Genomic DNA, 25,150 nt, shown 5'->3' with positions numbered 1-25,150 from the left:
TATCTGTGACAACTTACAATCATTAAGCAGGTAGTGGTCAGATGTGTGGTCCAAGGGCACTTTGACTGGATACATGTTTATAACAGATACATTATACACACAAATTGTAAATGGCCCCTTTAACCACATCCTCATTTCACCTCTGACAAGTTAAGTTTCAGTCTCTTCATCTGTGTAGGCTTACACTTCTTACAACTTTTTGTTCATACATTGCCTGAGAACAGCTATTTTTAAATCAAAAGAGACCACTGATTGTAGGCTGTTCTCACATCACAGATCTTTGTATTTAAATCCATACTGCTGAACCTATCTGATAACAATAACATCAAAAGTTGCCATGCCTGACAAAAATGTGCTTTTCAATTGACTGAATCTCCCTAAATACCAATCAGATCTACTTTTTATGCTCTTGTTTTGCATGCTTTTGTGCTTGTGACCTGCATACTAACACTGCCTCTGCCACAGGCACCAATTTTTTTTTGGCATTTTTTGGCAATGGTGGATGATTTACATTGTGTAAAACTTTTAACTTTTAAATACCCCTCACATGTAAAGTACAAGCCACCGTCCCCTGAACTGGGACACTCTCAGCTGCATTGTGAGCATTGCCATCCATCCATCCAATTTCTATACCGCTTTATCCGTCAAGGTCGCAGGGGAGCTGGAGCCTATCCCAGCTGACTACAGGCGAGAGGCAGGGTACGCCCTGGACTGGTCGCCAGTCAATCGCATTGCCATGTAGTAATCAATTTTTCTGTGTGCAGCACTGTATGTGTATGTGTGTGTGTGTGTGTGTGTGTGTGCATCTTCACCTAGCAGATATTACACATTCAATCATTTTGTCACAGTCTGATCAGCTGGTGACAAAGTTGAAGCATGTAAGGAGTGAATCTTGTTTTGATTGGATTTTTTGTAATGTGTGGGCTAAATGTTCCTGACATTAAGAGCAAGGGGCCAAAATACACAGTCTTAGTGTGGTTATATTTCATATGAGGTTAGCCAGACTGGAGGTAGTCTCTCTGCGAGCCTGGCGGTCCATGTGCCCAGAAACAGTGAAGATATTCAAAACCCGGTCCACCAACCTTCGTCCATGCCTTGTCCTCTCAAGCGTAATCACCACAACAGAGTATATCCCAACACCCACAACTGCAGCCCCCCCTCCAGCCAGCATGACCACTCCAGAGATGTACATGTCATTGAGGGCTTGACCAGGCTTCGGCATGTGGTTAACCAGGGCCAGATGTAGTAGAACCCCTCCACAAATCAATAGTGACAGCCCGGTAAACAAAACCACAAGGAGGTCTGATAAACCGCCACTTTTTAGCATGTCAATCCGCTGACGGCTTCGAACGCAATTCATGTCCTGCACAGCCGAGCTGAGCAGTTGTTTGAGCAGGACTCCCAGGGCTAGTAGACAGAGGGCTGTGCCTGCGCCCAGCCGCCATTCGCTTGAGACGCTGGTGGTGGTGGAGAGAAGTCCAACACCTCCCAGCCCACAGCCCAGGATTAGAAGTACAGCCACACAGTAGCAGAGCAGAGACTTCCCAGGATCTCGGAACCACCACAGCTCCACCTGCTCCTCAAGGATGCTGTGCTGAATTTGAGCTGGGTCTGCTGGTCCATTTAGGCCCAGGTCAGGGCCTCTGGGACCCCTCAAGGGGGGAAAGTTATCCAGTTCAGGCATCCCAAAGCCACTCCCAGCCTGCTAAATAGGGACGCCACCACCACGTAATCCAGGAAAGACTCTTTCAGTCCTTATTTCATTTACCAATGACTACCACCAGTGTTTAAGGACCTGCCCAAGATTCCAGGAATTTTAGGGAAGTTGCTCCTTGAGCGTTATGCACCAAATGTCCTAAAACACTTGACTGAGCTCAGTCTATTGTAGTTTTATCTGCCCTGGTCTGTATAAAAAGGTTCCACAGTATAGTTCACAAGTCAGTGTGGGGCTCTTGCTTATGCTTATTGCTCAAAGCAAAGAATGCAAACATCCCCAGAATTTCCAGTTTGGTTTTGCAGAGTGGCAGCAGTCACCTGGAAGAGAAGACAGAAGAAGCTGTAACAGGATTTGTAAATTGTGTGTTGCCATCTTTTCAGTAATGTGGGTTTATTTGCTCTGTGTGGCTTTGCTGGTTCACGGTTGATCTGTCCTAGGAGCTCAGTTCTCTTCACATATTGAGTGAATTCAATATGTGGTGGTAACGTATTGTGTCACTTCCTGTTTGCTGCTTCTGCACTGTGGTGTTACGAGTGTTATCCTAGCTTACTAATCAACTCTAACTTTGCCGTGTTCTGTGGTCAATCTCTGAATTCCTGTACACGTATATTGCTTTAGTTAAACATCTGTGGTGCACGTGTCCCTCGGAATCTAACACTACACTCTAATCACTCTAACTCTGGTCCGCTAGCTTAGCTGTTAGCAATGGCTTCTCTCTCTCCTGCTGTCTCTCCTGCTGTCTCTCCTCTCTCTTGCACGGTGTGTGAGATGTTTAGTTACTCCTCTGCCTCCTTTAGCGATAATGGTATGTGTAATAAATGTAGCATTTTTGTAGCATTGGAGGCGAGACTTAGGGAAGTAGAGGCTCGGCTCCGCACCATAGATAATCGCCCCGCAGCAGCGCTAGCTAGTCAGTCCCCTGTAGCTGATGCGGACCAGCCTAAATTAGCTACAGCTAGCCGTCCTACGTTAGCTCCTGTCAGCCGTTCCCCGGCAGCTCCCGAGCAGCCGGGAAGCCAGGGCGGCTGGGTGGCAGTCCGAAGGAAACATAGCATGAAACAACGGCCCGTGGTTCACCATCAACCGCTTCATGTTTCAAACAGATTTTCCCCAATCAGCGACACACCCGCTGAGGAAAAAACTCTGGTTATTGGCAGCTCCATTTTGCGAAATGTGAAGTTAGAGACTCCAGCGACCATAGTTAAATGCATCCCTGGGGCCAGAGCGGGCGACGTTGAATCATATTTAAAACTGCTGGCTAAGGATAAACGTAGATTTGGTAAGATCGTTATTCACGTCGGCGGTAATGACACCCGATTACGCCAATCGGAGGTCACTAAAATTAATGTGGAGTCGGTGTGTAACTTTGCCAAAACAATGTCGGACTCTGTAGTGTTCTCTGGACCCCTGCCCGATTTGACCAGTGATGACATGTTTAGCCGTATGTCTTCATTCCGTCGCTGGCTGTCTAGGTGGTGTCCAGCAAACGACGTGGCCTTCATTGATAACTGGAAAACTTTTTGGGGAAAACCTGGTCTGATTAGGAGAGACGGCATCCATCCAACTTTGGATGGTGCAGCTCTCATATCTAGAAATATGACAGATTTCATTAGAAAACCAAAGTCATGACAACCCAGAGTTGAGACCAGGATGCAGAGTTGCAGTCCTACATGCTTCTCTGCAGTTTCTCTAGAGCTGTCACCCACCCATGATTCTCATGATTCTTATTATTCCTACCATTCTAACGATTCCCTTTATCCTATAGAGACTGTGTCTGCTCCCCGTCAACAAAAAGTGCATAAATTAAAAAATGCAAGAGGTGTTACTCATAAAAACCTCAAAAAAATTTATACTACAAAAGCATCTGAACCTAAAAACACCACAATCAGATGTGGGCTATTAAACATTAGATCTCTCTTGTCTAAATCTCTGTTAGTGAATGATTTGATAATGGATCAGCAGATTGATTTATTCTGTCTGACTGAGACCTGGCTGCAGGAGGAAGAGTATGTCAGTCTAAATGAGTCAACCCCTGCTAGTCATATTAATTATCACATTCCTCGAGGCACAGGCCGAGGAGGAGGAGTGGCAGCAATCTACCACTCAAGTTTATTAATTAATCCTAGACCTAAGCCGAAATATAGTACATTTGAAAGCCTTATCCTCAGCCTCTCACATCCAAATTGGAAGACAGAAAAACCAGTACTATTTGCTGTGGTGTATCGTCCACCTGCTGCTTACTCAGAGTTTTTGTCTGAATTCACTGAATTTTTATCTGATTTAGTGCTTAGTACGGATAGAGTAATTATAGTGGGCGACTTTAATATTCATGTCGATACCCACAATGACAGCCTTAAGACTGCTTTCTATTCAGTATTAGACTCAATTGGCTTTTTACAAAATGTTAACAAACCAACTCACTGTTTTAATCACACCCTTGATCTTGTACTAACCTATGGCATAGAAGCTGAATATTTGACAGTATTCCCTCAGAACCCTGTTTTATCTGATCATTCTTTAGTAACATTTGAATTTACAATAATGAACTGCACAGCATCTGAGAAAAAAATTAACTACTGTAGATTTCTGTCTGATAATGCTGTTATCAAATATAAGGAAGCTATTCCATCTTTATTATCTCCGCTGCCATGTGCCAGTCTTACAGAGGGCAATGGCCTAAACGTTACTCCAGCAGATATAGACTATCTAGTTGATAATACTGCTGCTTCATTGCGTTCAACCCTTGACTCTGTTGCCCCTTTGAAAAAGAAGGTCAGTAATCAGAGGAAGCTAGCTCCATGGTACAATTCACAAATACGTACTTTAAAGCAGATATCACGAAAGCTGGAAAGGAAATGGTTATCCACTAATTTAGAGGAATTCCGCCTAGCCTGGAAAGACAGCTTTATAACGTATAAAAAAGCCCTTCGTAAGGCAAGAACTGCCTATTACTCATCATTAATAGAGGAAAACAAGAACAACCCTAGGTTTCTTTTCAGCACTGTAGCCAGGCTGACAAAGAGCCATAGCTCTGTTGTACCATCCATCCCTCTAGCTCTCACTAGTAATGACTTTATGAGCTTCTTTAGCAACAAAATAGTAGACATTAGAGACAGAATCCATCTCATCCTGCCTACAACTGTTAATGATGTAGGTATGTCTAGAACAGCATCTTTAGAAATGTCTGCCAGTCCTGATTTGTCGTTAGACTGTTTCTCTCCCATAGATCTAGCTGAATTGACTTCAATAGTTTCTAAATCTAAATCATCAACATGTCTTTTGGATCCTATCCCGACCAGACTTCTTAAAGATGTGTTGCCTTTGATTGGCACTCACATATTAGATCAGATAAATCTCTCGTTGGTTACAGGATATGTCCCACAGGCTTTTAAGGTTGCAGTTATCAAACCTTTACTTAAAAAGCCTTCTCTGGACTCTGACATTTTGGCAAACTATAGACCTATATCCAATCTCCCCTTTAATTCTAAAATTCTTGAAAAGGCTGTTGCAACTCAGTTGTGTGACCATCTACATAGGAACGGTTTGTTTGAAGTTTTTCAGTCAGGATTTAGAGTTCATCATAGCACAGAGACAGCACTGGTGAAAGTTACCAACGACCTTCTTATAGCATCAGATAATGGACTCGTCTCTATACTTGTCCTGCTAGATCTTAGTGCTGCATTTGACACCATTGATCATAATATCCTATTGGATAGATTGGAACATGTTATTGGGATTAAAGGAACAGCACTAGGCTGGTTTAAATCATATCTATCAGATAGATACCAGTTTGTTCATGTTAATGATGATCCCTCCATATATACCAGAGTAAGTCATGGAGTTCCACAGGGTTCTGTGCTTGGACCGATACTGTTCACCTTATACATGCTTCCCCTAGGCAATATTATCAGGAAGCATGGAATAAATTTCCATTGCTATGCGGATGATACCCAGCTATATTTATCTATGAAACCAGACGAAACAGATCAGTTAACCATACTTCAGGCATGTCTTAAAGACATAAAGGCCTGGATGACCTGTAACTTTCTTCTTCTGAATTCAGACAAAACTGAGGTTATTTTGTTTGGTCCCAAACACCTCAGAAACAGTTTATCTAATCATATAGTTACTCTGGATGGCATTAATTTAGCCTCCAGTACGACTGTGAGGAACCTTGGAGTTATTTTTGATCAGGATCTGTCCTTTAACTCACATATAAAACAAGTCTCTAGGACCGCCTTCTTTCACCTGCGCAATATCAGTAAGATTAGGAACATTCTGTCGCAGAGTGATGCTGAAAAATTAGTCCATGCTTTTGTTACTTCTAGGCTGGACTACTGTAATTCCCTATTATCAGGATGTCCAGTTAACTCTCTAAAAAGCATCCAGCTGATCCAAAATGCTGCAGCGAGAGTACTGACTGGAATTAGCAAGAGAGATCACATTACTCCTGTACTAACTTCTCTTCATTGGCTTCCTGTAAAATCCAGAATTGATTTTAAAATCCTTCTCCTTACATATAAGGCCCTCAATGGCCAGGCTCCTTCATATCTCAAAGAGCTGATAGTACCATATCATCCTAACAGATTGCTTCGTTCCCAGAATGCAGGTTTGCTTATGGTTCCCAAAATCTCTAAAAGTAGAATGGGAGGCCGAGCCTTTAGCTATCAGGCCCCTCTCCTATGGAACCAACTGCCAGTTTGGGTTCGGGAAGCAGACACCCTCTCTAATTTTAAAACGAAGCTTAAAACCTTCTTGTTTGATAAAGCTTATAATTAGTTGTAGTTACAGTCCTAGTTATTTATTAAACTTATAGTTAGTCACAATTATCTCTATAGACACTGTTACAGTTAAGGATATAGCCCTTAGTAGGGCTGGCTCAGGCAACTGAATCATCCCCTAGTTATGCTGCTATAGGCCTAGGCTGCTGGGGGACATCCCATGATTTACTGCGCACTTCTTCTTCTTTCTCTTTCTCTCCTCAGACCCACTCTCAAATTTATTAGCCTTTATTACATGTCATTAACTCTGTGTCCTCTCTGTCCCGTAGTCCTGTGCTTGTTTCTCTCTGGTCTCTCTTTCTCTGTACCTTTCTGCAGGTACCTCTGGCTCCGGAGCTGCTTGTCCTATGGTCCTGGCTCCACCCACCTGCTGCTGTTTATTGTTTACAATGATCTATTTCTAACATGTTTAATGTTCCGTTCTGCTACAGATAAATATTTGATTAATATTCTTTGCAAACTGTAATGTAAATAATTACCAGTCATGACAGCTTTTGCCTCCGTGCTCTGTTTCATAATTCTAATCTGCTGAGCACACATTATCCAATAACTGTTCACTAACTGTAATGTAAATACTGACCCACATTGTCTGTATTATGCTGCATGTCTTTCTCCCCCTCTCCTCCATTCCTAGCTGTCCTATCTTCCTCCTTTTCCTCCTTTACCCAGCCCGGCCATCGGCAGGAGGGTCCCCCATCTGAGCCAGGTTCTGCTCAAGGTTTCTTCCTGTTAAAAGGGAGTTTTCCTTGCCACTGTCGCCTTAAGTGCTTGCTCTGGGGTCAGGCTCTGGGTCTCTGTAAAGCGCTTTGAGACAATTTTGATTGTGGAAGGCGCTATATAAATAAAATTGAATTGAATTGAATTGAATATCAATATGGCCCATGTATGAACATGGTGGTGTTGTGACCTATTGAAATGTTATTAAGAAACGTAACAAGCTGATGTAATGCCTTTTACAGTACTGAACTGGTAATACTGGGTAAGCAAGCTAGTTAGCTGTTGTGCTAAAACAACTGGTTGATCTTTTATACTGTGTGGGATCTAAGCTGACTGAGGCAAGCTAACTGTTTGACAGACTAATACATAGATTCCGACTCTAATCAGACTATGATAAATGACAGCACAGAAACAGACCTCCCATCCATTCACCAAGCAGCACAACACCACACAGAGTCCAGGGATTGTTAAACTAGCCAGTGTCACTTGTGTCTAGCCTAGCCCAGTAACATCATGTTACATAGAGACTGGTTTTATTTTAGTTTATCTAACTTTTGACCCACTTTGTTGTGACCGTTAAAGGCTCTCTGAACAAAAGAGTGCAGGTTTAATGTCTGTTTGTTTTGCACACCTTGAAAGATCTGATCGTATAAGCCAAGAAGTACAATAGGTAACTTTACACCAGCTAAAAATCATTTTGTGTGATGGCTGTAGTTCTTAACTTGCTCTAGTGATGTAGAAGTGCACCCACAGTTTGTTTAGCACACCCCGATCATCACTTCAGCGTGATTACAGGTGCTCCTGAGTACATCTCTCAGTGATGAAGTGAAATGCAATTCAGCTTAGTGTGAAGTTACTCTTTAAAATTCTGAGTTTGTGTATCTTTGCAGTATGTGGTGAATAAAAATCCATCCAATCAAAGCAGTGCACACACACGTGCACACACACACATGCACACACACAATTCGTCTGAATACCCGAAATTGCTGTTTTGACTAAAAAAAAACTTGGTGTGCTGACACTGGCAACCTTTTCTATCTCTCATTATCACTATGCTAATGAGTTGCCACTACAGAGGCGGCTGGATAAAACAAGCATCAGCTGCCGATAGAATAAACAGTGCCCATCCACACGCATACACACGCACACACACACACACACACACACACACACACACACACACACACATAAAATCAAACAGCTAATACATGAATGTAATATATCCTCCCTCTCATCCTCCCAGACACACAGCCATGGAAGGATGCTCACTTGATGAATCCTTCTATTTCAGTTCTCCAGTACCTTGAATCCAGTTAATCTTCTTTCCTCCCCTATGTGTGTGCACTGTCTATACTGTACTGTTGTATGTTTTACCACATCTCAGATAAAGGCTCATTATACCCGGCATATTCTGTTTAATTCCCCATCCTCTCTTTCTTCAGTCTTTACCTTACCTCAGCACACTGAATCTTTTCACTGTAGTTTGTAACCTCATCACACCCCCCATAACACAATCATGTAAACATATAGGGCACACACACACACACACACACAAACAAACATCCTCAAGGTTATGGCTGTCGACAGCTTGTCTTTAAAAACCTGTCAGCGGCTTTATTTCTATCAAAGTCAGCAGTGCGCGGCAAAAGCCCACGCGCCCCAACACAAGCTGACAGGAGTTACAGCTTGTCCTCACTGGCCGTGGATTTTGCTAACACAAACACTGCTCTGCAAAATAAAAAATATGTCAGTCTGAGCAAGTAAAACATGATCTTGCATTCAGTCTAGAAATCTTGTTTTTTGTTTTTTGTTTTTTGTTTTTTTTTATTAAACTGGCGGCACCCCTAGCAACCATTTAAAATGCAGTGACCGAAACATTTCTATCAGTTTCCTTCTCCTTGCCTGTTTAGAAAAGACCATAGACTGAATGCAAGATCACATTTCATATTAGTGTGGACAGGTATTGCCTTGTACTGAAGCAGAGCAGTAACACTGTGACACAGAGAGTCATGAGTTGCATACACAAGGTGTGAAATGAAGAGCGAGGTAATTACAGCAGAGGAGGAGGGGTGTTTATTGGCAACATGCTGTTCTGGAAGCTTTTCACATTCTGTATCTGATGGATGATTGTGTGTATGTGTGTGTATGTGAGAGTTTTTTCAAGAGTAAAGAGTTTTAAATTAGTAGTAAAAAGGTGAAAATAAGTACGTGTGTTGGCATTTGTGCTTATTCATGTATGATGTGTTCATATATATGTTTCACACAGAGAGATGAAACTGTGTGTGTGTGCGTGCGCGTGCTTGCGTGCTCGCGTGTGTTTGTTGAGTCACTAATTAATCCCAGCTGGTTTGAGCTCAGTGTCATTGACAGGTAGTGCCACAGAAATAGCACAGTAATTGAGGTGTGTATCTGTATGGGGTTTTTTTTTGTGTCTGAGGTTGAGGCGCCAAAGGTGTTAAGGTGACAAAAACAATACGTGTGATACTCCACCACCACCCAAACCCTTTTTCTTATTAGATTTTTGAAAATATCTCCTTTCTTCATACAGTTCAAGTTCAGATTATTTTCTGTTTCATTAGATAGCTCACAGTAACATGTATCAGGGAAACAACCGGGTGATGGAGTGAGAGGTGATGGCATGCAACAAGGATCATAAGATGAAATCGAACCCTTAATGACTCCAGTATATCTTACTCCATGTTGTGTTTCTCACACTCTGATCCCCATAGACACGTACACACGCACAGAACTGCTGGACTGTGTCTGCCTTTCCTCTTTTATCACTTATATGACCTCTAGACTCTATATCAGCCGTGTCATACTGGCCTCATAAATATCTTTACAAAAGCACTGACTCACTGCTTCACTCTCCACTGGCCTCCTTTTAAATAATAGAAAACAGGTACAGAGGCACAAACAATTTATACAACTCCACACAACATCACAACTCAGTTTTTCCAAGGACCACAGTGCTCTGGTAATCTGGAATTAAAGTCACGAAAGGCCTCTGCATTTTTGGCTTATCTGAGAATCCCGGTAAAAAAAAAATCTTTGCTCGTTGGTCCAGAACGGTAGTCCTTGATCGCACTGTGAGATGACCAGTTTGGAGCTTTTAATTAGACCCATAATGCATAGCGTGACATGCAGTAAATTTACATGATCATCGTTGTTGCACAGTATAAAGGCACCTTTAGTCAGGAATCACACATTTCAGTCCTTTACACCTGTGCTCTAAAAAGCTTCAGTACATTATGTCTAATCGATGGATCTTCACACCTTAGCAGTGAATTTTCACACTACTCCCACAGTGCTCTTTGCATATTCATAAAACGTGGATTCTGTGATTTACTACCTTATCTGACTGTAAAAACAAATAAAAGTCCAAAAACCGCATTATTGATAATCCACTTCATCCCTTCATTTGGCCCAATTAGGGAGTTTTGGATTGACAATCCAAATATCTCAAGTCCAAGTATTTCACTGTCTAAAGAAGCTCACAGAAGCTATAGAAAGCTGCACCAGTGATCATTACTGCAAGTGATTTGAAAGAAATACTAAGAACATACTAAATGGGCTTCTTTTGCTTCTTTTAAGTGACAGGAAATGTGTTCTGGACACTAAGCTCTGCACTGAAAACTGAAATGACTGAAGACAGGCTGATGCTAACAGTCCAAACATCCTCTGTTATGCTAATGCACTGAGAGTAATGATGAAAAATCCCAAAGATAATCGTATGTCTTGGACAGAGTATCATTCTCTCTCTCTCTCTCTCTCTCTCTCTCTCTCTCTCTCTCTTCTCCTCTCTGTGCTTCTGCCTCCTCAAAGTTTTCAGCCTGCAAGGTCACCAGAGGAGCTGTGCTTTGGAGTAAAAAACACTATACAGCACTTCCAATTACCTGGGAAGCTTTGGGACTCCGGTATTCCCCCCTCTGTTATGCTGGCCCACTGAATTCATTTCACCGGCCATTAGTGTCTCATTTTGTTGTTGATGCGTCGTTCTTTGAAAATTGGTTGTCGGGCATTATATGCTAATCAGAATGCTGGTCAGCAGGGTTGGGAGGAAGATGGCAATATCATCCAGTGGAAGTGCAGTGGCTAAAATCTTGCTTCTTATAAAAATTGTACAGACTCAGGTAGAATTTTTAGTCAGAAGAGTGAAACTGAAGATGCCCCAACCCAAAGTGGATAGAAGTGCAATGAGGATGTTACAGTTCACATGAAGCTATACATGCACACCCAAGGAAGGTCTGACTGGAGTTCCGTATGTATTTCCTTTTTACTGTCGGTGAAAAGCTTTTTCTGCTATATTGAGATGTGGAAAGCTCAACGAAAAAAGCGGCTTGCTTACTGTAAAAAATTCTGCCCATGTGTTGATTTGCATGCTAAAATTCCTGATTTTTGCCAGTGATTGCAGCTTTTATTACTGTGATTCATTTAGCTCAAAGAGGCCAGAGGGAAAAGGAAGTGTGGGGCTTAGAATGAAACTTTTGTGGTGTTGAGAAAAACTTCAGCAACACTTTTGACTGTGGAGCGGCTTCTCCTTCAGCATTTTCAGATCCGTCTTCTTGTGGTTTCCTGTTTCTTTCAAATGATGTTTCCTATATTTAGAATTTTGTCAATGTTCGCATCTTCTCTCCACACAAGTACGGAAAAAGATATCTCTGCCAAATAATCAAAGCAAAAAATATGTCAGGCACAGTTAAAAAAAAAAAAAAAAAAGAGGTCCTTCTGGTCCTGCTGCTGACTTTCCTGCTGTGTGCGTTTTTATCCCAGGGCCTCGGGTCTGGCTGAAGGGGAGTCCATGGGAGACTGGGTGATGTGTTGCCGTGGTGACAAAGCAATATTCTCCTCTTCCCTTCTTCCTGTCTCCCCCCAGTCACACTCACCCCTTCTCCTACAGTCAGACGTTGATTCTCTTTGCGTCCCCACGGGCAAGAAGAGGGGTCAGGGTTGGCTCCATCTGTCTATGTGATGGGCACTGGTGCCAAGCGCCATGGGGGCTGGAGGGAGAGGAAAGAAGGCTCGTGTGGAGTGGGAGGGTAACGGATGTTTCTGAGCTGTCATCTGGGACTCTGAATGGGGCAGAGGCTGAGGCTAAAGCTGGGGCTGGGGAGAGGGAAGGGGCTTAGAGAGTACGATAGGGATAAGGGGGTTATAGGAGAGGGGGTTGAGGATGGAGGGAAAGGCTTGGGGGCAGGGATAGTGATGTGACTTCACTGCTCTTCTTAGGGTTGCAAATGTGGCTAGCAAAGAGAAGTGATGCTGAATAGGTCTTTATACAGAGAAGCTGAATCTTTTTTTCTTCTCTACAGTCACAATGGACAGCTGAGGAGACTCTGAGGAGACAATGGCCGAGTCAGTGTTACTGTCCTCGCTCTGTAAAGAATCACAAGGAAAACCTAAGACAGAAAGAGAAAAAGGCAGACCTTTACATCATCTGCACATACTGTACCGTAAACTCGTCCCTCTTGCTCACCTTAGCACGGCTTATCTTTTTAGTTCCTCCCTGTTTATATTTTTTTATATGTGTCCAACAGCAAGCGCATCACTTTGTTCACACCTAAAAGATTCTTCATCTCTCAAAACTGCTGTATGATTATCATCCTGATTTACAAGCTTAATCAAAATGAGTCACTTACACATTAAGAAGGGAAAGGATCCACAGATGAACCCTTCAGCTGGAATCATTTAGGTGTTGCAGCTGTAGCCATTTTCCTCACAAAATAGTGATTTCTTTTTAGCCACAGTAGTGGCATGGTAGTATTAGTAGGTCTTTGGATTGGTCAGTTGGTTCACCACTGGTCTACAGTGAGATAACCCCACAGCTATTTTGTACAGCTAGTCATGATCCCCAGAGGATGAACCTCAATGACCCTGGTGATCCCCTGTTTTTACCTCTAGTGGCCACCATGAGATTGACATTTGTGGTTTTGAGTGAAATGTCTGGATAACTATGGACCAAAAAATTGGTGAGGACATTCATGCTCCCCGCTTGATGAATTGTAATCACTATGGTGATCCTCTGACTCCTCATTGAGCACCATCATCAAATTAAAATGTTTTTTTAATACTTAAACCTAAACTAGTGAAATTTCCATCAACCACTAAATTCTTTAAAAAGGTAAAAAATTACACCTGCATCAGCACCTATTACCTCTGGAGACTCACACAGGTCCTTCCCATTTCAATCCCCCCTCTGCCTCTCTGGCTTCTTTTAGATTGTTTAATTCCACCTTTTCTGAGCAAGCTCATTTCTCAGCTTATGGCACAGCATCACCCCATCCGGCACGACCAGCCAAGACCTGCCCCCCTGACACCCTATCCACACACAAACACACACTCATCTCCATCTGTTTTCTCTCCTATCCTTCCTTATCTCCCCAGCCCTCCACACCTTCCTTCCTTTCTTCTACCTTGCCCCTCTCCTCCTCTGTCTCACCACTAATGCTCCTTTATCTGGCTAACTTCTTATCTCTCCTGTCTGCTGTCTGCTCTGGCGTTTTGGTGCTGGGAAGAGAGATGTGTGCATGGGGTGGGGGTGATTACTTGTCTTTGCCACAGATCCTCCTCTTGCTCCAGGTAAAAAGCAGCCTGATGCAAAGCCCCTGTGGTATAATGCATGCAAGCACATACATATACACAGCATGCTACACTTGTATTTACATCGTTTTCTCAGCAAGATTCTGGTGTCAATACCCTCTCATTCTCATTCTCTCATTTATCAGCCTCAGTAAAATGTGTGAGTATTGTTAACCCTTGCACAAACACACATTAACAATGCTGGTCCAGATAAGCAAAACATGATGCACAAAAATGCACAGAAAACATTTTCAGTCTTATCTGATGTGGCATATGGCATGTCCCCCTTTTTTTTTTTTAAATAGAGCTTCCTCCTCTCAGTGGTGGTACACACTGCTGTTGACAAAAATGTCGCCCAGCCCAGTCTAGTTCAGTTTAGCACAGGCTGTGGGCCCCATTCAGCCACTTTTCTACAGCAGGAGCCAAATGGGGCTCTTAAATGCTGGTCCCAATTCAAAATGGCTTGAATATTTCTGCTTCCATAAAATACTCTCCATTACCAAACAACAGCAAAGAAACTTTTTTTTTTTCTCTTTTGGAAGTTGGAGGAAATGAACTGAATGATGTGCATAATGACTAAGCTGTGTGATAACCCCCTCGGTTCCTGCATTGAAGGAGAGACTGTTGATTAAAAAAAAAAAGAAAGAAAGAAAGAAAAAAGAAAAACCTCTGGGCAGCTGGTTGCTCTCCTCTGCCGTGCACAGCTGCAATATTAAAACACTAATCAAATCACCAATTAACATGCTGGTCCCCTTCTGCTGCACTCCTGCTGACGATGGGAAAGAGCCTACCTTTTCTTTTTCCGGGTTAGTCTTTGTTTTTTTAACCCTCATCCCCTCCACTTGTGGGTTCAGAGATGATATTCAGCATATTCTAATTTGATATTGTCTGTCTAGAGATAATGATTATAATGAATAAGATGACTGGCTCAGTGTCTGGCTGTCTATCTTGTTTGTTGACTACATTAAGCGACATCTCTATATTGCAGCAGCATATTATGATTTAGGCTGAGAAAATTTGGTATTGTTAGCTACACAGAGTGCCATGAAATTTTGCACAGACATGTCCTCAAGAAGATGAAGCCCACTGACTTTGTTGATTCCTGTGTTTTTTAACATGAGGTGGACATTTGTGGCTTTATGAGAAATATCTTGATAGCTACGACAAAGGCTTGCCATTAAACTGAAAGAATGATACCACTCTCATGTCTGCAAGAAACTAAAGCCAGCGGCCAGGTAGCTTAGCACAAAGACTGGAAACAGTGGGAAACAACTAGCCTCCCTCTGTACATAGGTAACAAAATCTGCCTACCAGCCCCTTTAAAATTCAGTAATTACCATGTTATATCTTATGTTTGATTAGAACAAAAAGTGTAAAAGCATTCATTTGTTTTTTTGTTTTGTTTTGCTTTTTGTCTTGTTTTCTTAATTGGCCTTGACCAGTAACTTCCTGTTGCCTAGCAATTTGTCCTGGCCAAGAAATAGTCCAGGTAAATACCTGTAAAACTAATGACTTTCCCATCAGCCTCAGCAGTACTTTGTGTTTGGTGAACTCAGATACTAAAAAATGTTAAACATACAGCATTGTATGTCAGTATGAGCATATTAGCATACTAAAGTTAGCATTTAGGGCAGTGCAGATGCATAAAATGTGCTAGTGTCACTGTTTTCGTCTTGTCATGAAAAATTTTGCATTGGGAAACTGAAAGTTAAGATTAACAAGTTGAGATGGGTACAAGACAGAATTACTTTCCTTGACACAAAAATGTATGTGTCTTGCTAAAACTCCCACTACTTTACAATGAATTGGATGACTTGCATTGATTATGCTTATTAGTGGGTGTGTTCTATGCCAAGGGACCGAGGTGGTCGTACTTGTTATATATGTGCTATTGACGGCACGCTACATGCCTGACTCTGTGTATCTGCTGACTGTGAAACAAAACGCCTCTCGAGGATATTTAAGATTCTGGCCTACTCTCTACTCCACTCTCTGCCTGGCATCCATGTCACACACACTACACACACATACACACCTCACCTATACAGAGATCTCCTATAACTCCTCCACTCTGCACGGTCATCGACAAACAACCACCAACTCACTTTTTTTTTTTGTTTTGTTTTTGTCCTCTTGTTCTTTCATCCAGGCCTGTGTGTTGACTTGAGGCTCTTTCCTAATGAGGTCTATCACATGTTGTTTTCAGCCTGAGTTGTTTTTAACTGTTAGATCTCATCTTTAAAAGAACTTGAAAGTGGTTTTGGTATAGTGAGAGCAAAGGCACGTAACCACCTTCAGATGTCCTGTCATGATTCATCTTTGGTCTTTAGCTTACAGTTACAACAGATCTGTATGGGCAAAGTGGATACCGGGGGTCATGCCTGGACAGTGTATTGATCTGTTCCAATCCCACTAACTTGAATACAGCATCAACAACACTTCCCCTCCATGTGGTTTATGGATTTTCCACAATACAGCAAAACTGACCTCTGACTATATGACAGTAGCCCTGCGAATTGATGATCTACACTGTTACAGTATCTGCACATGGTAACTGCGGGCCACCCACAAGTGCAAAGGTCAGAGTGTGATATAATGTCAACATGTTTTACTTCCCTGTTTTTCATGGAAACAAAACAGACGTTCATTCTTCTGAATATGAATATAAAAACATTATACTGCTGCTACTGAGGATAACGTGAAACTATTACCCAGTTCCCTATAATGTAGTGATACAGTCATTTTGTCTTAGATGTCACAACTAAATCCAATAAGATTAGATGCGTTTAGAGATTAATGCCTCTGAATCTACATTCTTTGATACTAATGATTTAATGTTCAGTGGCAGGCAAGAATATTCCACAGTGTGTACTTGGAGATCAAACTAGCACTGTATTCGTATAATCTATTAATATTTCTTGTAGTTGAGCAGTATGGAAAGTCCTTACAAACAACAAAGGGTGCTTTTTTATTTCAGGAGATCATGAGAGGAGTATGATAGGGTGAGACAAAGAAATCCTACATGGGATTCAACTGGACAGTCAAATCATCTGTCTTCTGTGAAACAAAAACATGTTGAAAAACTTCAATGTCACTATTTACTTTGGATTACAAGAGATAAAAGGAAAAAGGAAATGGAGATTTATGCAAGACAAAAACATAATTAATAAATGTATAGTGTAAACAGGTGTATATTATTTGCAGCAATTCCTAAAAAAAATGTCACAGTAGCCTTTAATAACAGAAGTGATCCAAGAACCCATTTTGTTATTGTGCAAGTGATATAAATTCAATATAAACTCTCTAGGTTACTGGTAGTCAAATATATAGCTGTATAAATATGATCAGGAATATTAATGGCCTCACTTTTGTTTAATTTAGTATTTTTAAATTACTTTTGGGAAAAGGAAAAATAAGGGAATAAGGGAAACAAATAAGTTGAAAATGAAATAAGTAAAAAGAAAAGATATACCAGAAAAGAAAAGAAAAAAAGTTGTAACGGGGCAGTTCCTTTCTTTCTGTATCTCGTTTATCAGAAGCCTTCCTTACCTGTGCGCTCAGTTCAGACTCGGTCTCCTATTCTGCGCCGTGCTGCCCTGTCCGTCTTAAATCCTAATTCCCAACCAGTGTATACCCTACGGTTACAAAGTCTCAGTACCTCCGGTCGCTGCTTCCCTTCACGCCTTGATCCTCCTTCATATCAAAGAGTCCGGCGTCCAGAGCAATGCGATGGGAGCTGATATAGGTGCTTCGCTTCCTGCCTCCGCTCTCCCTGAAGCCCCACAGTCACTCTGCCTCTCCACCGGACGGACTTTCCCCGTTTAATGCAGGTGTGGCCGCGCACGGCGGCAGGGGACGCCGATGGGAGGGGACAGAGAGTCGGTGGATCGACCTCGGCTCCGCCGTGGGTCCCTCGTGGGGAGCCGCGGCACATGACACGGGGGTATGACAGCTTTAATAAATAAAAGCCACAGGGTGATTGTGATGTCTGCCTGTGAGCTGACGACTGATCAGTTTACAGAGCAGAAGTGGTTTAGGAAAAAAAATGCAAGTTGTCTATGTGCTAGGCTCATCGATAAAGGCTATGGTCATTATTGATTGATTGTTATTATGAATATAGTCATAATTGATTACCAGTAAGGTCATGACATCTGGTGAACGTATTGTTTTTCTTCAGTTTATTACATATAATTGGCGCAAAACTTTGTGATTATGAGACTGAGAGGTTATTTCTGACCCATGTCACCACAAAGTCTATTTAGTAGGCTAGCTATTCTGGAACTTTTGATTATATCACATGACACACTTCACACTTCTCTTTGTCCAGTTGTTATGAAAGTGTAGATGAAAAATGACTTAAGTGATGATCGATTATCAAAACAGTGGCCGTTTTTTCTGTCGCTCAGCTTGTCAATTAATATACCAATTGCTTTAGCTCTTAATTTATATAGAAGTGTTTGCATGTGTCTCCTCATCTGTTGATTCCTCAGACTCTTGATCATATTTTTTATTTTCCTCTGTTTCAGCAGGCTTCCTTCTCCACCACGTCTTCAGGTTTGATATTTTCATCCTCTTCAGGGCCATGATCCAAAATTAGATCAAGTGCTTCATTCACAGTTAGTTACTTGCAGATTGTGGTGCTACCACAGAGTGGCATGTGCAGACAGAGGAGTCTTATTTATAGACCAAAGCTACAAGAACTGATCAGTGGAGTTGTGTTTGTTGGGTACAGTGCTGTGTGTGTAAGAGAGAATATCAGAGTCTGGATGTGGAACCAAAAGTGGATTCAGGAACACTATAGGTTTCCATTTGTACATTACGGTATTGTATAAACATCAGTGTGCATGGCCGACATTTAGTATGCAAACCATTTCAACTTTTGAGAGAAAAAAATGCCTTCACAGTTAATTGTTTCTTGTAATAAATAGCCTCCCTGTGGCATAACACATCGATCATGGCATCTCTGACACAAAGGCTGTTATTGATTGATTTTATTTGGCTGTGCCAAGAGTACCTCACATCCATTTACCTCCTCTGTAGCCTAGGGATGTGCCATAACTGGGCTAATGTAAGCATAACATTTTATTGCCTCTAGTGGAGTAAATTTAAATGTACTTAAGTAAAAAAAAAAATCCTCAGAGTATATGAACAGTGCACTAATCTACCGCTTGAGTACAGTATTTAATTTGAGTCAGCTCTAGACCATCTTAAGGTTGTTACCATTTGCTAATGTTCATCTTTGATCATAATGTGTGATACGGAAAATGTGACTGTAACGTAAATCAGAAGGAACAACAATGTACATTTTTGTTCAAGCCTATGAGCTAAATAGTGAGTTTAGCAAAAAGTCGAACATGCACATTGTATTATCTAGTTCTTTCTGAGTACACCCCGGCTCTGTGATCTCTCAGTCTGTGTCTCAGATGACAGTTCACTGCCTCTTGTACTGCATGTGGTTATTGAATATCTGGTTCCTGAAGAGCAGCAAAGCCTGAGTTCATGTTAACTTATTTGTCAGATTTAAGATCTGTGGAGTGTCAGGCAAGCTGGTGTAAATATAAAATATTTTTGAAATGTGTTTTCAAGCATATGATCTCATGATGGCATCTGCAGGTACTGGGTCTGATGCAGTGTGGTGCTGTTGATCCATCCCATGCGCTCACTCGGGGAGATAAAGGAGGCCTCGGTGGGGTGAGAATAACAAATACAGTCCATCATTTACTTACATGAGCAGCTGACTTATTTATTTGCTTTTGTGTTTTTAAAATAGTTTTTTCCAGTTTCATCACTTGTTTTTCTATTGAACTAAACCAAGTATCAACAATGAATGAATTTAAAATAGCTGAAACATCACTGGGAAGCAAACTGTTACTGATGTGTTCTCACAGCAGTACATTTTATTCAAAGTGAAACTAAATTGCAAAAAGGCCATGTTTCCTTAAATAGGCTTCTCACATAACAACTGATTACTAGTTAGACTGCAGACTCTTTACCTTTGGTAACTTTCAGAGCTTACTCACTCATATATACAGTGAATATATGGCCAAGTCAACTTAATTTACTAGAAAATATTTAGAAAGATAATATGATACAATTTACTTGCTATGCTGTGAAACCTGGTCTTGTTTAAGGGTTGAGGCAAGTTTTCTGTAGATAAATAGAAACCATGTGCAGTTGTGAATTTTTAAGATTGAAAAAAAAACAACTAATGTACTGAAATACAAGGCACATTTTTATTTTAATTTATTAAAACTGACTTATAAAACCAGGTCTTTTCATTATCGCCAACACAGCTCCTAACTGCCATTAGGCTGACATTCAGGCTCAGTAACTTGATTTTCATCATGTTACTCTTTAGAGCAGCCATGTATCTCTCCAGGTGCTCCTCGTGGCAGGAAAACTCCATCTGTGTTTATTATACCTCGAGCTCCACCTGGGAGGAAAGGGGAGTGTTCTCATGAACAGATGTACGACAATCTGTTAGCGGTGGTGGCACTGCTGTAAGAAAACATCACTTTTATCCCTGAAAATGCAGAGAGAAAATTGTCAAGTTGTGCTTTATTTTAAAAATATGTGAATATTTGTTGTAGAAATTCATCTTGAACTTTAAGACAGTAGTAGGATTGTCCTGCAGCAGAATGTAATTTGGTTTATCCTGACTTTGTTTAGGCGATTAGAGGAGGAATGAAAGCAAAGGGAGAAGACAGAGAGAACAAGATGGGAGACAACCTGGAGCACTGCCTCTGATATATGGGAGCAGTTACTGATGCACGCAGGAATAAATACAGTCACTTCAATAACTCTTCATTCTACACACATGAACGCACAGAGGCTTAGATTCACACCCACACACCTGCACACATGATGCAACTTTTGGCCAGTTGAAAAGTATATGGCACACACAATCTAAACCTAAAACCAAGTTTTTACCCTAAAATTGAATGATTTATGGTGTGGGGACTTGATTTTTGTCTCCAAAAGGGAGGTGAGTGCCTAAAATGTGACTTTACTTCCCCACAACATGAGTAATAAATGTACATGCACACAAAAAGATCCAAATTCTGTGCAAGTTCTGAGCAACACACAGATATTCTCCCTTTGTCTCCACTTCCTGGCCACACAGTTGGTGGAAGCATGTGGTAGAAAACATATCTTCCTGATTTTTATTGATCTTGATATTGATTTCACTCTGAAAAGTTGTGTGCAAATCTTTTTTTAATGTAATAGCTGACATTTCACCATACCTTTCTATGACAGGCTACGTATTCACTTAAAAACATAAATTTATACATTACCCCAAACTTTAGACAAACTTTTAAGTAAACCTAATTCTAAATTGAAACCTAAAACCAAGTTGTAAACCCCAAACAACCCTTTGAAAAAGAGAGGAGTGGCCAAAATGCTTGCTTTCAAAAAATATCCAATTTCAAGGTCTAAAACTCACAGAGACAGAACACACAAACCCACACACACTCACACACAGGGTGAGAGGAGAGGCTGATCAAGCAATGATCGGGCACCTGATCTTCGATCTATAAGGACCAGTGTCTCATTTCCATTTAAATTAAAGATACCCCAGGTTGGCAGGATAGTACAAACTATCACCACTGATGAGGGGAGCAGAAACTTTTCTTGCCCAGTAATAGCTACAAAATGAGCTTTTCTGATCAATAACAGTTTGTTTTTGCTCTTTCTAATGATCTGACAGATGTTTGCCAAGAATCTATATCCACCTTTTTTCAGTGGTGGGAATGAAAAATTCTTTCAGGATGAATCTACATTATCATCAGGTTTTAGGAAACAGCCTCTTGGTGATGCTAAATAACATATAGTAAATCTAAAGATGATTACCAGCAAAAACTAAAAAGAAAAAAAAACTATTGGTCATAGATGTGAATTGGAAAATGGAGCAAAGAGCCAAAAAATATCACTGCACAAACTCAATATATCATCTCAAAGCGTAAAGGTTGTATTACCAACTCCCCCATCCATTCACATTTTTCTTTTCCTTTCCAACTAGTTAAAACTTTCATATGCGGAAAGAGTGCAAATTAAATGGTAATTTTAAATTGAATAATCTATCCATCCGTTTTCTGCTGTGTATCTGAGTCTGGGTTGGGGTGGTAGCCCATATGTCAATTTCCCCTTAGCTACATCCTCCAGTTCTTCCATGGATCCATGGATGGATGCATCCAGAAGCATTTCAGGCCAGATGGAAAAGGTCCAGCATATTCTGGGTCTGCCCTGCGGTCTCCTACCATTTGGATATGCCTGAAATATCTCCAAAGGGAGGCGTTCAGGGGGCATGCTCATCGAATGCCCAAACCAGTCAGCTGACATGAAGGGGGCACTCAGACTGAACAATGCAGCCCTTTGCACTGTATTAAAACAGTGCAAAGGGCTGCATTGGTGGGGACGTGTTGCAATAACAGTTTGAATGCAATAACACTGCACAGACCCTTATAATACAATTGGACGAGGCTGGTCCCGTTCAAAAGAATATAGAGGTAGTGTTTATTCATGCAGGGCTTAAGTTGGCCTGAATATGGCCTAAAGGTGAGCCCAGTCATCTTATGAAGGAAACTCATATCGACTGAAAACTCATAACTGCTGTAAACCGACGGGCAAATCAAGAGCTTCTTCTTCAGGCTCTGCTCCCTCTTCACCACAATAGTCTGGGAAAAATAGATAGATATTTTCTGAGTTCAAAGTCGGGAGGCCATTAAGTTATAATGCTGGTTAGGAAAACTTGCCCACCCCCCCACAAAAAAAATGGATTTACACAGTTTTAAACTGAGGATGATTAATTCACCTGAAAGGATTTTTTTTTTCTGTGTATGTGTTTTGTTATATCTTTTTGATGTAATTCTCTTGGGTTCCAACATGTTTTCTTCTTCTTTTTCTTCTTGTACTCCAGTACAGCCTTGAAAACCTCCAGCTTCCTTTTCTTTCTTAAGGACTCATAAACACAGCTCTCCTATAAGCAGGAAAAAGGCATTAACATTGTTACCGATCAGGCATAACATTATGACCACCTGTCTAATACTGTGTTGGTCCCTCTTTTGCTGCCAAAACAGCCCTGAGCCATCGAGGCATGGACTCCACTAGACCAGGGGTCTTCAACGTTTTTCAGGCCAAGGACCCCGAAACTGATGGGGTCCAGTTCTGATGCTCTCGTGCACATTTCTGCAGTGCACAGGGGTCAGCATGGGCAACAGAGGTCAGCATGCAACAAATACACAGATGCACTGTGTATTCTTTCTATCAGAACCAGCATTAACTTCTTCAGCAATTTGAGCAACGGTAGCTCGTCTGTTGAATCAGACCACACGGGCCAGCCTTCGCTCCCCATGTGCACCATGTTCACCTGCGGCCTAATATATCCCACCCACTAACAGGTGTCATGATGAAGATATAATCAGTGTTGTTCACTTCACCTGTCAGTGGTCATAATGTTATGCCTGATCGATACATCTCAGTGGTGTGCTGTCTGATCGTACAATTTATGCTTTTTATTTTATATACTTTTTATTTTTGTCATTTTAGAGGTTAAGATGGGAAATTGCGCTTCAAATCAAGAGCACATCAACATAAAATTTGCTCCATAATCTTTATTTGAGCTGCCATACTGTATACTCTTGCATGTGTCTGCTTTCAAAGTTTAGTTGTATTTTTGGTTTTCCTTCTGCAAAGATAATGCTTTGATATGCCATGAAAGAGAATAAATATCACTTCTACACAGCTCTCGGCAGTTCCAAATCCAGTGATATGATCAAATGATACCCAATTGAAATTGTAAGCAGCAGTGTTCAAATGGATTATAATTAGAGGCAGCCACGAACCAATCTGACAACAGAACATGTGAACAGCAGCTGCTGCACTCCAAGCAAATCTTTATTCATGAATGGGCGGTGAATGTACAAACTCTCCCTGTTTGACATCCACACAAGCTCTCTCTCTCTCTCTCTCTCTCTCTCTCTCTCACACACACACACACACACACACACACACACACACACACACACACACACACACACACACACACACCCTTGTTTTACTATATTCATGGGGATTTGTCATCGACATAATGCATTCCCTAGCTCCTTACCCTAAAACTAAGTCTTAACCTTCAAACAGTTATTTAAACTCATTCAGGCTCCACATGTAGAGAGGGCTCCTGGTTTTTAGGCCCGAAGGATAGATATAGTGAAACAAGTCCACATGTACACACACACACACACACACATTACTCCCTGAATTCAAAATAAAAAGACAAATTAGATTTTACATCCAGTTAGTTTTCAGATACATAGCCTCACTGTTGGGCTCTTTCATAGTCAGCATCTGTGACATTTACACACACACACAAAAAAAACTTATCAAAACTTATCATTACCCCCCCCCCCCCCCCCCCCCCGACACTCCTCTCCTCAGCTCACAAAGGAAACCACAGATGAGATGAGATGTAAATTCAGTAGCGTGGTGGTGCTGATGAAATATGGACTTGCTCTTTCCAGGGAGGGCAAATGCAGACTGTCACACACAGTGCTAAGACAGACAGTAGTGAGCTTTGTTACAGATGATCTGACTTCTGCAAAGCTTGTGATGAATGGGTTGAGTTTTGGGACAATATTAATGAGCTGTATCGAGCAGGGAGTCTGCACAACACGGTTGCATTGCTTAAAGAGGTTGATTAAATGGACTTCTTGTTGCCAAAATCAATTTTAACCTTTTCAGTTTTTTTTTCTCTCTCTCTCTTTTCTCATTTTTTCCCCTCAAGTCAGATATCCTTTCACTTTACACTCCAGAGATACAGTTTTGGAATACATTTGGCCACCTGTGTTTAGGTATTTTCACTAATTCCCTGAAGTTTTGGCTTCTATAGCTGAACACATAAAGAGACAATTAGGAGCACAAATTAGTTTAGAATAAATCCTTGATGAATGCGATAAGATGCTCCCAAAATGAGGCATGTTGTGCGTGAGTTTGTTTCCTCTTCTGTCTGCATGTCCTTCTCTTTATGTGCTGATTCATGACCCTCACTGCAGATCAGTCACCTTGCCTGCTGTGATGTATGAAACTGTGGCTCGTCAAGCACAAACAAGGAGAAAACTTTATGGAGAGTTTAGACAGGCCTGTGCAAATGTGATTGATGATGAGACAATCCGATGGGATGAGGTGTTTTTTTCTAGTCATATTTAAAACAAAATCATCCCAATCAACTTATAGGAACATATAGGAGTTGAAAATGCTGTGATTACCATAATCCTGATTACTGTCCTTTGTCAAGAAAAAGGGTCATAATACATAACACTGTCCAACACTTCTCAACCTCCAGCTGTCATCTGTGTATTAG

The 25,150-nt window shown here is 41.3% G+C and overlaps 1 protein-coding gene across 1 annotated transcript; it reads right to left on the bottom strand.

Annotated features, from left to right (window-relative positions):
• Window positions 1-77: 77 nt before the first annotated feature.
• LOC121183573 (transmembrane protein 125) lies at window positions 78-17,461 on the bottom strand. The gene is made up of 2 exons (XM_041040714.1): window positions 17,344-17,461; window positions 78-2,034 (listed from the first exon to the last, which is right to left on the bottom strand). The coding sequence occupies exon 2, from the start codon at window positions 1,682-1,684 to the stop codon at window positions 986-988; it is 699 nt and encodes a 232-aa protein (XP_040896648.1). The 5' UTR covers window positions 1,685-2,034; window positions 17,344-17,461; the 3' UTR covers window positions 78-985.
• Window positions 17,462-25,150: the final 7,689 nt, after the last annotated feature.

The sequence above is a fragment of the Toxotes jaculatrix genome, chromosome 6 (genome assembly GCF_017976425.1).
Source record: "Toxotes jaculatrix isolate fToxJac2 chromosome 6, fToxJac2.pri, whole genome shotgun sequence".
Taxonomy (NCBI): Eukaryota; Metazoa; Chordata; class Actinopteri; family Toxotidae; genus Toxotes; species Toxotes jaculatrix.
This window is presented reverse-complemented; position numbering and strand designations above follow the sequence as displayed.

What these genes read in the sequence shown, in the direction of transcription:
- LOC121183573 (XM_041040714.1), bottom strand. Translation starts at nt 1,684, where the DNA reads ATGCCTGAACTGGATAACTTTCCCCCCTTGAGGGGTCCCAGAGGCCCT.